Source organism: Nothobranchius furzeri, chromosome 13 (assembly GCF_043380555.1).
Source record: "Nothobranchius furzeri strain GRZ-AD chromosome 13, NfurGRZ-RIMD1, whole genome shotgun sequence".
NCBI classification, from domain to species: domain Eukaryota; kingdom Metazoa; phylum Chordata; class Actinopteri; order Cyprinodontiformes; family Nothobranchiidae; genus Nothobranchius; species Nothobranchius furzeri.
This window is the reverse complement of record NC_091753.1, coordinates 43,536,617-43,549,502: the sequence shown is the minus strand read 5'-3', so window position 1 is coordinate 43,549,502 and position 12,886 is coordinate 43,536,617. Positions and strand designations below refer to the sequence as shown.

Below are 12,886 nucleotides of genomic sequence, written 5' to 3'. Positions count from 1 at the left end.
GAGTGCCCTGATTGGCCCACAAAGCAGATAAAGCTCTGTGATTAGTTCACTAAGCAGATAGAGCACTATGATTGGCCCACCGTTATGGACCAATCACAGCTCTTTATGTGTTTGAAACCCCTCTAGAGAGCTGTGATTGGCTAGCCAGAGTCCTGGTAGGAGCTGATGAGGTTCCAATGGAGCATGCCTAGACCAAACTTTGCAAAGCAAGAATTTGGTCTAGTTCACTAGGCTAGGGTCAGTCAGCTTAGATGGTCACATTGTTGCGTTTTCTGAAACTGCAATTTTAATCAAACAATCATTCAGCCCACTAAAGCCTTTTTCCCCCTTTTGTAGCATCAAAAAAGGCAGCAGAAGCTTGATGGCAGAGCGACATTGGATTCCTTGACATCTCCTAGTCGAGCGGATAAGGATATGGATGTGAGGGAAAATGAAACCGCCGACTGTGAACAACATGAAAACCCCTCAGTGATGAATGAACAAAGTCTTGTTTCAGCCGGTTTACCCGAACAGGATCAGAATGCCGAGCTAGAAAACGAGAAAGACGAAGATTCAGCAGCTGACTGCGACTCGTCTGCAGCACCATCGCCGGTCGACAATCGTTTCACCGTCTTGTCCGAAGAGCAGCACTCTCAGGACAGCAGCAGCAGCTTGTGTAATGGCATTTCCACCATGGAGCTGGTAGAGGATGAGGAGGACGACGCAACGTTGGTTCATAAAATGCAGCAGGTGGCCTTGGATGATGCTTTCATCGAAGACTCCGATGCGATGGAGCAGAGCACAGAGAGCGGAGATGATGTGCTGGAAGCCAAAGTGTACACCGTAATAAACCAAGACCCGGAGCTGGCCTTCAACACCCTGGCTGCCAGAACCGTCCCAGAGAGGCAGGAATGTTCGGTGCAATCGTGTCTTTTTCAGTTCACAGAGGTGGAAACTCTCACGCAGAACAACAGCCTGCTGTGTGTCGCCTGTAGCAAACAGCTGCTGAGGAAAGCTGGAGGTACAAACAATTAATTACACCCGAACAGACTTTGAGATGAGTTTTAGAATCAGTGAAGTACATTTTCTTTATTTTGGGGGTTTAGGATCCAAGAAAAACGTCTACACGGATGCCTTGAAGCAAATGTTAATTTCCTCTCCCCCAGCTGTCCTCACCCTTCATTTGAAAAGATTTCAACAGGTAAAAAAATGTAGTTTTTTAATTCAGATGATTTTTCCAAGTTGTCTTTATACTCTAAGCTGAGAAACATTGATTTGTCTACTTTTGTAAGACAAAGGAAGACTTCTTGGATAATATTTTGTACAATATTGTTGTTTTCCTCTAGAGTGGATACAGCATTTGTAAAGTAAACCGACACGTCAACTTCCCGATGGTTCTTGATCTCGCTTCTTATTGTGCAGCCAAATGCAAGGTGTGTGTTGAAAATGGTTGTTTGCAGAATTTTCTTGTTAGAAAAACAATTTTTTTTACGTTTTTTTTTTTTTTTTTGCCAACAGAATATTTCAGAAGGAGATAGTCAGATTTTGTACAGTTTGTATGGAATCGTAGAGCACAGCGGAACAATGAGGTCTGGTCATTACACAGCATATATAAAAGTTCGACCTGAACGTCTTAAAACGACATCTAACGGGATTGCTACAGAAGGTGGGTGTCCGTGACTATAGAATAACATCCTGAAACTATTGTCGTTTTCATCAACTCGTGATTTGTCCTCAGGAGATCCAGAACCGCCCAAAGGATCCTGGTTCCACGTCAGTGACACAAGTGTCCAGCCTGTCAGTGAGAGCAAAGTCCTGAGCAGCCAAGCCTACCTCCTCTTCTACGAAAGACTCGTCTAACTACTCGTGGACTTGGGTACAATCAAATTAATCAACCAAACTTCCAACAAATCAACGTTTTGCTTCTGCCCCACAACACAGGGGACCTTACCAGGGCTTTAGTAAAATTCTGCAGATTTTACTCGAGACATTTGAGATTGTAAACCTCTTCTCTTTTTATTTTGAATGACACAAATGTTACAAGTGGAAAATGAGCTATCTAAGATTCATGGGAAACTGGCAGTTTGTGCAAATTTCATAGATTGTCTCAACAGAAAATAAACATCTGGCAACAGTTATTTGTAAGATGTATTAAAATGTGTGTGTATAGTTTGTGTCTATTTTTAAGATGATTTTTCATGTGATTAAATACTTCATCATGGAATGCTGCCTGGATTGGTAGTGCGCATGCGCAGGATGCGATGGTTCCTGGTGCTGATGTCACATGACTCGAAGTTTCTCCTGTCGGGGGGGAATCGCTAAATTATCCAGCACGTCAGCGTCTATCTACGATCATGGCAGGTCAGTGAACATTGGAGGGTAGAGATTAAACATATTTGTGACTTTAGTGTCGGCAGTTATTTTTGTTTAATCCCAAGCCTGGTAAATGTGGGTATTCGCTGCAGGAATAATGGCTAACCTAACGGTCTGGCCTAACAAGCTGGGTACATTTTTGACATTTACCGTTATATTTAGCTTATTGTTTTCTTAAGTATCGATACATTTGTTCCAATTCAGAATATTTTCGTTATATTTAGCTGCTGGGCCCAATTGAGTAACTTGACTAAGCATGAGTCAGCATTTTTGCTTTGCACTTACAAGTTCAGTCGGTAACTTTGAATCTGCTTTTACTGTAGTTCCGCTTTCAGAGCTAAACTAGCGGCGTTTGAGATGATTTACACCAACTAATATTCAGATTAAAAACCAAATCACTAGTAATAATCCCATAATTCACTATTTACGTCCACATGCCAGATTAAATCACCACTTCCTTTGAGTTTGACCAGGTCTTGTCTCTCAAGTAAGATCACTTTAAATCGGTGCAAATGTTTTGTGACATGAGAAAACCTTTCCTAGGAGCTTAGTTTTGGTAAGAATTTTTGCAGACTCAACCCAAGACGAGGATATATCTAAATGTTTCATCTTCAAAGGGTTTTTCAGCCATTATAACGTATTTTCTTTGTAAAAGTTATAACTCCTAATTTGCTCAATGGCTGTTGCCTGGATAATTTTCATTTATGATTAAGTCCAACTAAACTGGCGTAAGTGTATTGCTGCTGTCCTGAAACTGCTTCAGTCGACTAAATTTCACAGTATATTTTATTTAAACGTTCACACAAAATAACTCTGATGTTACAATAAAAATGAATGAAGATATCAGTAGTATTAACCCATGTACAAAAGCATTAAGAAATGAGTAAATAAAGGACAAATAATGTCATTTAATGGCATGTAGTCAAGTATTCTTTAATCCGGACTCTTACTCCAATTCACAGAAGTAGAAAACATCGTACAGATAGCATGATATACACACACACACATACATATATATATATATATATATATATATATATATATATATATATATATATACACACATATATATATATATATATATATATATATATATATATATATATTAGTGCTGGTCGATATGGCCTAAAATCAATATCATGACATATTGAGGATTTCACCTCGATAACGATAAATGGACAATAACTACATGAGTGCGCAGAAACTAAAGTTGTCCACTAGATGGGGCAGTCACGTGTGTTAGTGGAGTCACATTTAAACATGACTCAAGGTGGTACAGCTTCCAACCTACACACATTTTTTTAATATCATATTTATTGACATGGGAAAAATGATCTCGATAAGTCAGAAATTTCGATAGTGATAAATTTTCTATTTATTGCTCAGTCCTAATATATAGTAAATTTTATATGTAACTTACAATATTAGGAAACACTGCGTAGAGGCGGGATCATATAAGCTCAAGTTGTGATTCATTTCTTTTCATTTTATCATGTTTATTTGTGGAAATTTGTCATCTTTAAGAAAAATAAATCAAGCCTTCACTTTTCCGTGACACTGGTTTTAGATCACAGAATAAATGTTAAAGTTAAAACTGGATTAAAAAGAAATAGTCACCAGAATTAAAAACACAAAACAGGAGTAATTGATGTAGATTACATTTAAATAAGAAGAAAGATATAACCGACATTCAGGCAGCCCGTTCCGCGCTTTATGACTTGTAAATAATCAGAATTCCTTGTAAGTAACTCAAATGAACTCGAACATGGTGTAAAAGTTTACAACATAATGTTTTAAATACTAAAACTTCTTTTTTTAAGTCATCTGTCCTGAAGGATGTAAAACTTGCTTCAAACCGAGGCCATTTTTTTTTTAAATAACCAACTTCCTGAAACCTGAGGAGGAATTATTTTTGTCACAATGAATAAGCAGAATCAAGGTGCTGTGTGGGCATTTTCCACATTTAGTGACTTAAAATAATCCAACAAAACCATAAATGAACTTTCTCTACTTGTTAACGAGCACTGTGACTGTTTATTATTATTTTTTAACTCCGCAGGCTGAGCTTCTAAGAACCATGACGCTCCAAGCTTCTCGCATGTCAGTGTTCACCTTCCAGTCCGCCGTGCACAGCAGCCATGTTCTCCAGTGTCTGAATGACCAGAGGCAGCAGGATATCCTTTGTGACGTGACGGTGGTGGTGGAGGACCGGAGCTTCAGAGCCCACTGCTCGCTCCTGGCCTCATGCAGCGAATATTTTCACAGTCGGGTCGCCGGCGTCACCAGAAACAATCCAGTTATCATCTTACCCAGCGAGGTCAGTGCCGTCGTGTGGAGTTGTTTCTATATCATTGGCAAAAAGTTAAATAAGTGAAATAAAACTCGGTTTATGCATGACAGAAGGATGTGATCAGTTAAAAAAAATGTCGTTTTCTTCGTTTTATTAAAAAATAGAAGATTTTATTTCACTCAGAGCTGATACGACACCCCGTGTTTCCTTTCAAGTGGTTTCATTGTGACGATTCAAAGCTGTGTGACCCGTGGCGTCACGATTTTCTGCACTTCCCTTTCTCCACAGGTGACTGTGGAAGGGTTTGAACCTCTGCTTCAATTTGCCTACACATCAAAGCTGCTGTTCACCAAAGAAAACATTCATGCTATTCACACCAGCGCCGAGATTCTAGGATTTCACAACCTGGAGTCGGCCTGCTTTGATTTCCTCATCCCAAAGTTCTCCGAGGGTAAAAGAAGCTCACAGCAGGTCAGGCATAGCGTTTGTTGTCAGAACTGGGAGCGCGGCGGCGGTTTTGGCTCCGGTGTAGAAAGCAGCCGTGCAGAATCATTTGAGTCGCACAGCTCAGTGGCTTCAGGAGGTGATGAGCGAACGGCCCTCCCATCAAGCTGCCCTCCGAGCGCACAGGGTCAGACCCACAGAGGAGAGGAACACTTTTGTTTTGAGGACTGTGGGCCACAAATGACTTCCTTATCTCTAGAGTTAGCAGCAAAAAGCGTGTGCCCCGTGTTGTCTCCGCCGTGCCCAGGCTCTAACCAAGCAGATCCGTCCTCTCTCTACTGTGATAAGGACGTTTTACAGATGGGAGACGGAGATGCGTGCAATCAGAGCGAGCCGAGTTTGGCCAGCTGTGGTTGTGAGCTGTCAACAGCCGGGGAAGTGAACCCACCAGAAATCCCCAAACCAGGAAGTGAAGATAACGAATGCAGCTGTGACCCCGCCTCGTGTCCTCTGAACATGCTGAAGGTTGAGGTTTGCCCTGAGCAGGAACCTGCGTGTGACCTCCCAGACCCGGCCTTATCCGTCCTGGGAGACGTAGCAGGATGTCAGGAGCGAAGCCGCGTGGAGAGAGAGGTGGCTGAACATCTGGCTAAGGGGTTCTGGTCTGACTTGTGTCCAGCTCAAGCTCCAGAGCCGTCTATCGATGCAACAAATCAAAACAATCTGGCTAATGCCTCAGACTTCCACTGGCTCAGACAGCTGGACCTGAGTTCTAACGCAGGAGATTGTCCCTTCCTCAGGGACCTCGGGACAGGTGATGATCCGGGCACACACGCCGACAGCTTCTCCCAATCCGAGAAGAGTCCCTACATGTCCTCCTCGTTAAACTCTGCAGAAGAATCAGACATGGACACAGATGGAGACGCCGAGGCTAATAACAAGAGAGCCGCAGAGGTCATTCTGTTATATTATCTAGTTCTGCTTTAATGCAGTAAATACAATTAATATAACTTCTAAGTTTCCTTTTCCACAGATTAATCTCCCATTTCCAGTGGAGCAGATCTCAGAACTGAGCAGAAGTGCGTTCCAGCAGCTTCTGAAGAACCATGACCTGACACAGGACCAGCTGGAGTTTGTCCATGACGTCCGGCGGCGAAGCAAAAACCGCGTGGCGGCACAGCGCTGTCGGAAGAGAAAGCTTGACAGCATTCACCAGCTGGAATGTGAAATCAAAAAATTAGTAAGTTCAAAATAGTGCCTCATGATTATCTTCATTTCTGTTTTTATCTGATTTTTACAGACACGTTTTTATTCTGAGCCAGTCACAAGAACAAAACAGTGCATATGTTTTATTCCCAAAGTTTGTCCAATCTGAAATCTACAACTTCCCAAAAGAAAACGCAGACATAAAAAATACTAAACCAATTAAAGGAGACATATTACGCTAAACTTACCTTTTGTGCAGCCATGTGTGTCTCTACTGTTGCTACAGACACTCCAAATGTGAAAAAAAATCCATTCACCCACTTTCTGTCAGTGTTACGTTTTAGGAATTATGCACCTAAAATGAGTCGTTTAACCCCAAAATTCCACTACCTCCGCTCCGCTCCGGCACGAACTCCGCAGCTAAATCGGTCCCGTTGTAGTCAATCAGAGCTGTTCCACTACCCAGTGCGCCGCCCTCTGTTCCGCCATCCGGCAGAAATGGGATTGATTCTATTTTTGCCGGACGCCGGAGCACCTCCGTAGTCAATGGACAGAAATCACAACCGCCCAACAGGAAAGGGAGCAAGCACAACTTCCGTTATTTCACAATAAACCGATAAACAAAAAGCGTTTTTTATTTCATATCAAATCAAATCAACTTTATTTATAAAGCACTTTTCATACAAAAAATGCTACTCAAAGTGCTTTGCAGATTAAAATGGCCCCAATAGATCCCATATTCCCATCCCAGCCCCCCTCCCCAAGTATAAAACAATTAACAATTACGGTTCCCCTCCCGCACCCAACTTCCAAAGTGGACATACAATCCCCCCCCCCCCCCCCCCCCCACACACACACACACACACACGTGAACACCAAAGGAAACAATAGGCTGAGTTCAGATGGGTCAAGTAATGAACGAGACATCATCAGCGGAGCCATCTGCCCTGACAGTAACAGATTCACGGCAGCAGCCAAGACACCGGCCCATGACGCCCAGTGGGGGGTGTAGAAACCCCCACCAGTTCCCGGGCACTACCCGAGGAGCGCCCCGGCCGCCGCCCCTGACCACCGGCCCCAAGGCAGACGGCTCCGCAGAGGAAACACTGGAGGATTAAAATATATAACATGTAAAATAACAAGAGCTAATATGGATAAAAAGTAACTGATAAAAAGTGATTATAAAGATAGTAAAAGAAAACATAATCATGTAAAAACACTTAGATGTAAATAAAATGATAAAATTAATTAAAAGAGATAAATATGTATATATAGATAAATAGTGATCAGTTAAAAGCTAAGCTAAAATGGTGGGTCTTGCGCCTATTCTTAAAAGCCTGGACGTTTCATATGAACAGGTTTAACAACTTTTTACAACTATCAATGGCGGCTGAACTTTAAATGCACAAAAATAAGCCATAAATACAGTTTCTACTATCAAAGTAGTCGCACTTTGTTGATCCAAACACTGCTGATCTCTCAACACAAATGATGGGCAGATTAAACAGTTCATTTCGATGCTTCTCCCACACAACGGGTGTTTGGATCTAACTTCCCCGTTTATTGCTCGGACTGTATCGCAAGATCTCGAAAGTCCCGCGCATGCCTGTTTGTGCACCTCAGGTCTCCGTACCGGAGCGGAGCCGTTGTAGAGCGGGTACCAGTAAAAATTGACTTCGGAAGCGAGCGGCTGCGGAAGGCGGGGGTGTAGCGGAGCGGAGGTAGTGGAATTTTGGGGTAAGACGTCCCCGTTTCTAATAATAATAATAATAATAATACATTTTATTTAAAAGCGCCTTTCAGGACACCCAGGGTCATTTGACAGGAAAAATACATTCAGTAAAATACATTAAAACAACAATAAAACAAATGAAGAAAAGAAAATAGAAAAAAAAAACAATTCAAATAAAATCAGAGGTCATAGGCAGATTTGAGCAGGTGTGTCTTGAGTCTGGATCTGAAGAGGGTGAAACTGTCAATATTTATGATGTCTGGGGGGAGTGAGTTCCAGAGATGGGGAGCAGAGCTTTCAGCCGCTCTGCTCCCCGTGGTAGTGAGACGGGTAGAAGGCACAGCAAGATGGAGGGAGGAAGACGATGTGAGGGAACGGGAGGGGGCGGTAATACTTATAAGGGGTGAGAGGTTGTGGATAGCTTTGAAGGTATGGAGGAGAATCTTGAAGATGGACCTGAATTTAACTGGAAGCCAGTGAAGCTGCTGGAGAACCGGGGTGATGTGGTGAAAGGAAGGGGTTCTGGTGATAATACGGGCTGCTGAGTTCGGTACCAGTTGAAGTTTATGAAGGAGTTTGTAGGGGAGACCAAAAAGAAGTGAATTGCAATAATCGAGACGGGAGGTTACGAGACTGTGGACTAGAATGTCGGCAGTGTGAGGGCTAAGGGAGGGGCGGAGACAGTTTATGGAACGAAGATGGAAATAGGCTGACCGAGTTATGTTATTGATGTGAGCATGAAAAGAAAGTGAGCTGTCGAGGATGACACCCAGACTCTTACCTGAGGGGAGGGGGAGCCTGTGGCGCAGTCAATAGTTAAAGAAAAGCTGTCAGATTTGGAGATGGTGGATTTGGTACCAACAAGAAGAAATTCAGTTTTATTGCCGTTGAATTTGAGGAAATTAGAGGTGAACCAAGATTTGATTTCTGAGAGGCAGATAGTAAGGGAGGAGGGTGGGTGAGTGGAGTTAGGTTTACTGGAAATGTAGAGCTGGGTGTCATCTGCGAAGCAGTGAAACTGGATACTAAATTTGTGGAAGATATTGCCAAGAGGGAGGAGATAGATTATGAAGAGGAGGGGCCCCAGGACAGAGCCCTGGGGCACGCCTGACTTGACTGGGGAGGGTTTTGAGGAGGTGGATTTTAACTGGATGAACTGAGTGCGGCCGGTAAGGTAAGAGTGAAACCAGCGGAGGGGGGTGTGAGTGATACCTAAGGAAGAGAGTCTATTGAGGAGGATGGGATGAGAAATGGTGTCGAAGGCCGCACCTGGATCGAGGAGAATGAGAAAGGAAATCAAACAAGAATCAGCAGCAATGAGTAGGTCGTTGGTGATTTTAAGGAGAGCTGTTTCTGTGCTGTGATGGGGACATGCAACGGTTTTCTCTAGAATTTTGGAAATGAAGGGAAGATGGGAAATGGGACGGAGATAATTGAAATCATTTGGATCGGAACCAGGTTTTTTCAGTATAGGACTGACTGAAGCGGATTTGAAGAGGGATTTTGGGGGGGGGGGGGGGGGTGAGGTAAAGAAAGACGGATTCTACTGACCTTATCATTGAAAAACTGAAGGAGAGAGTTACAGATTTCTGAAGAATAAAGATGGATGGGTAAGGAATCAGGAGGCTGAAAGATGCTGTTCATGATGGAAAACAATGTCTTAGTATTGCTGGAGTTGGAGCAGATGAGACCGGAGTAAAACTGAGAGATGGAGTCCTTGTAGAGAGAAAATTGAAGCAGAATATAAGTCTTTATGGATGGTGAGACCGGTTTTCTTGTAAAGTCTCTCAAGCCTTCGGTTTGTGGCTTTCAAGGAGCGTAGGGCAGGGGTAAACCATGGAGCAGACCGAATGAAATACACAGAACAGGATTTGATTGGAACAAATGAATTGAGGATGGAAGCCAGACCATTATTGTATTGAGTGACAAGATCGTCGAGACTAGAGGATAAATCTGGGGTCAGGGTGGTAATGCTGGAGGAAAGGGAGATTAGATCAATGTCCTTGATATTACGAAATGAAATGGTACGGGCTGACGTGATGATGGAGAGACAGAGGGGAAGTGAAAATGAGATGAGGAAGTGGTCCGTGAAAGGGAGCTGATCAGCTGTTGGAAGGGGTCAGGGTTGTGATGTCACAGTGAGGAGATATGTATTTTTTTTTTTTTTTGGTATAACCACAGTAAATTTTTAGCGGACACTAGGGGGAGCTAAAAGCAAGCAAAAATGCCTGGTTACCCTTTAAATTAGGAAGAAGAGCTTTTCACCGTGTCATAAGCAATAAAAGAGGTAATAAAAATCCAGCGTACAGGAGAACCATGTCAACAGAACACGAACAGGATGTTCAGTGTGATTTGATTGATTTTTTTACTGCCGCTCTCTCCACAGAACATGGAGAAAGAGCGGCTTCTGCAGGAGCGGAACGAGCTGGAGCAAAACCTGGAAGAGATGCAGCAGAACCTTTACGGACTCTGCAAGAGTGTCAACATCGAGTCCGCCTCTGAACACGACCACCTGCAGCTCCTGGCCAAACTTTCCTCATCGGAATTTCCCATCTCATCCCTGAACCTGGAGAAAAACAACGAGCCGTCGCTGATGAATCCTCCTTCAAAGCGTGAGGGAAGTGCGCCACCTTCAGTCTCCGTCCAAAGAGCAGAGCTGCAGGTCTGCACAGAGGACGCCGGCTGTCCTCTCCCTGCTGCTCTGCTCTCTCCCTGTTTAGATGTGACCAACATCCTTTAGGTTTCCATTGCAGCATTATCTCAGAATGAACAGAGCAAACGGTTCTTTCACGGTAATCCTCTCTTCTTCACCTAAATCATTTTCAGTAAGATGAAGGTGTTTTCCATTCTTCTTTATAACTTTTATTTTTATGAGGAAAACTCAAAATTCAGTATTTCAAAAGTATTTACAAAGCAAGAAATTCCTATTATAATTTTCAAATTCATGTACATTTTTTCCCCAGGGCTAAATAACTTGACTGTATTGTAAATCGAACTGCACACAAATGCAAACGCCTACTGTTGTCATCTTCACCAACACTTTTATTTCAGCACTATGCTTTTCATTTGAATAAATATGCACAAAAATAACTTTTTTTTTTACAGCTGACACTAATTCTCAGCATTATTCAGATGCATTGTTTGAAGGTGGGGGAATGGTTCCAGAGGTAAAATATTACATAACATGAAAAAGGACATTATTTGATTTTGAATGTGCCTTATACATCAGTATAGTATCAAGCACAGTTGCACATTAACCCAGAACTAATGTTGGTTGCATTATCTTACATGTTGCTTCATCTGCATGTAATTGTTTTTATAAACTGTTTTGATAATTGCAGGATGAAATAAACATTTAATATTTTGTCTTGGTAATGTTTTAACATTTCATTAATGCATATTTCCAGATTTTGGCCAGTAGGGGGCAGTAAAGATCCACCTCAGTTATGCTGATTTTTTGCAGAATTTGCAACAGCGTAAACGTTTACTCTTGTTTTTTCTTTTAATAAAAAACGTATGCATGTTTTTTCTTTTAATAAAATTGCATTCAGAATTATGGCCTTGCATATGTTTCATCATATACTGCAGTTGAAACAAATGAAAAGCTTGTAGCATGAATTTAAATTGTGACAATTTTTTTGTTTTGATTATGTCAAAATTGGCAGAAAAAGTCATTTAGAAATGTAATCAGCAAAAACTGAGAAAAGGCCAGATTTAGATTAGCCTCATATTTCATGAAAAATAACCAGACAGAAAGTGAAATGAAGTAAATATTTTTAAGACGAACCATAATAATCCTAAATGTTGAATAACAGTTTGCGTTGAAAGCATCTTTGATTTGCTGGAGTGTCACTTTTTTATCAAAGTAAACAAAAACAAAAAGTCACCAAAGGTCTCGGGCTGAGTGTCTTGCACAAAAACTAAAAAAGGTTATGAGTCGTGTGTTTACAAACAATTCACTCTTTTTGTCCTTCGTTCTTAAAGTGATACTATTCAACTTTTTCATAAAATAATTTTCTTGAGCCATGTATGTACTAAAATTACCCTTTACAGGGTTAATGAAACGTCATTCAGACCTGGTGCTGGTGGAGTGGAGCTGACGAGTTGTAACTGGTCTGCTTCCAGCACGTTTCCTGCGTGTATACAGCCGATTTGTTTCATTTAGAGATGAATCGCTCCTGTAGACACTATTGAAAACTGGGGAGACATTTCACTTGTTAGATTAAGGTGTTAAAAAAACGAACGCACAGCAAGGAGATACGTTTCATTTACTGTATAACTACAGTGAATAAATAACGGACACTAGGGAGTGTTAAAGCAAGCAAAACTGCCTAGTAACCCCTTTAACATTGTTAAAGGTGTCAAATTTGGTTACTGCAGCCCATTTTCCAAACAAATGAGTCACTATCTCACTCCCCTTCTGTGAGTTTCAAAGCTTTTGCCAGCTACGGCTCAGCACCAGAGGTAATGGCGATTTTTTTTTCCAAAATGACTGTTAGCTTAATATTAGCTTTTAGCCTTCTTTACCTGATATTAGAATAAAATAAAAAGATGGTGTGGCTTCTTAGGGGTACAAGAAATAACTTCTGGGTCACTCCTGTTACTGGCATAGGATCTTTTAAAAAATGCTGTTGTGTTTTGTTGGCTGATCTTGGATTATAAATGCTAGCTCTACAGTGTTGCCTCTACACAGACTCTGCAGCCCTGTGGGCTCACCGATAGTAAACAAAGACACAGCTTTTTAGACACTATAGCTTTTTAGAAAGGAGACAAACTGACAGCCCCCCCCCCCCCACCCCCCACCCCCGCCGGCTGAGAAGGAAATCTGTTTCAGTGTAACCTTCCTTCCAACATGATTGATA

The 12,886-nt window shown here is 42.0% G+C and overlaps 2 protein-coding genes across 3 annotated transcripts in view; both read left to right on the top strand.

Annotated features, from left to right (window-relative positions):
• Positions 1 to 2,148, top strand: part of usp16 (ubiquitin specific peptidase 16) — an 11,463-nt gene extending 9,315 nt beyond the window's left edge. Inside the window, exons 14-18 of the mRNA XM_015951341.3 lie at positions 337 to 1,000; positions 1,086 to 1,180; positions 1,326 to 1,412; positions 1,498 to 1,645; positions 1,718 to 2,148. Of these exons, the coding sequence (XP_015806827.1) occupies positions 337 to 1,000; positions 1,086 to 1,180; positions 1,326 to 1,412; positions 1,498 to 1,645; positions 1,718 to 1,839 (1,116 nt within the window). The 3' untranslated portion in view covers positions 1,840 to 2,148. The remainder of the gene's footprint in view (positions 1 to 336; positions 1,001 to 1,085; positions 1,181 to 1,325; positions 1,413 to 1,497; positions 1,646 to 1,717) is intronic.
• Positions 2,149 to 2,229: 81 nt separating this feature from the next.
• Positions 2,230 to 11,388, top strand: LOC107380215 (transcription regulator protein BACH1). Of its 2 annotated transcripts, none has more exons than XM_015951344.3 (5): positions 2,230 to 2,340; positions 4,412 to 4,669; positions 4,982 to 6,040; positions 6,120 to 6,326; positions 10,411 to 11,388. In XM_015951344.3, the coding sequence occupies exons 2-5, from the start codon at positions 4,430 to 4,432 to the stop codon at positions 10,762 to 10,764; spliced, it is 1,860 nt and encodes a 619-aa protein (XP_015806830.1). In that variant the 5' UTR covers positions 2,230 to 2,340; positions 4,412 to 4,429; the 3' UTR covers positions 10,765 to 11,388. The 2 variants fall into 2 exon arrangements, with proteins under 2 accessions (XP_015806830.1, XP_015806829.1); XM_015951343.3 differs by having other exon boundaries at positions 4,931 to 6,040.
• Positions 11,389 to 12,886: the final 1,498 nt, after the last annotated feature.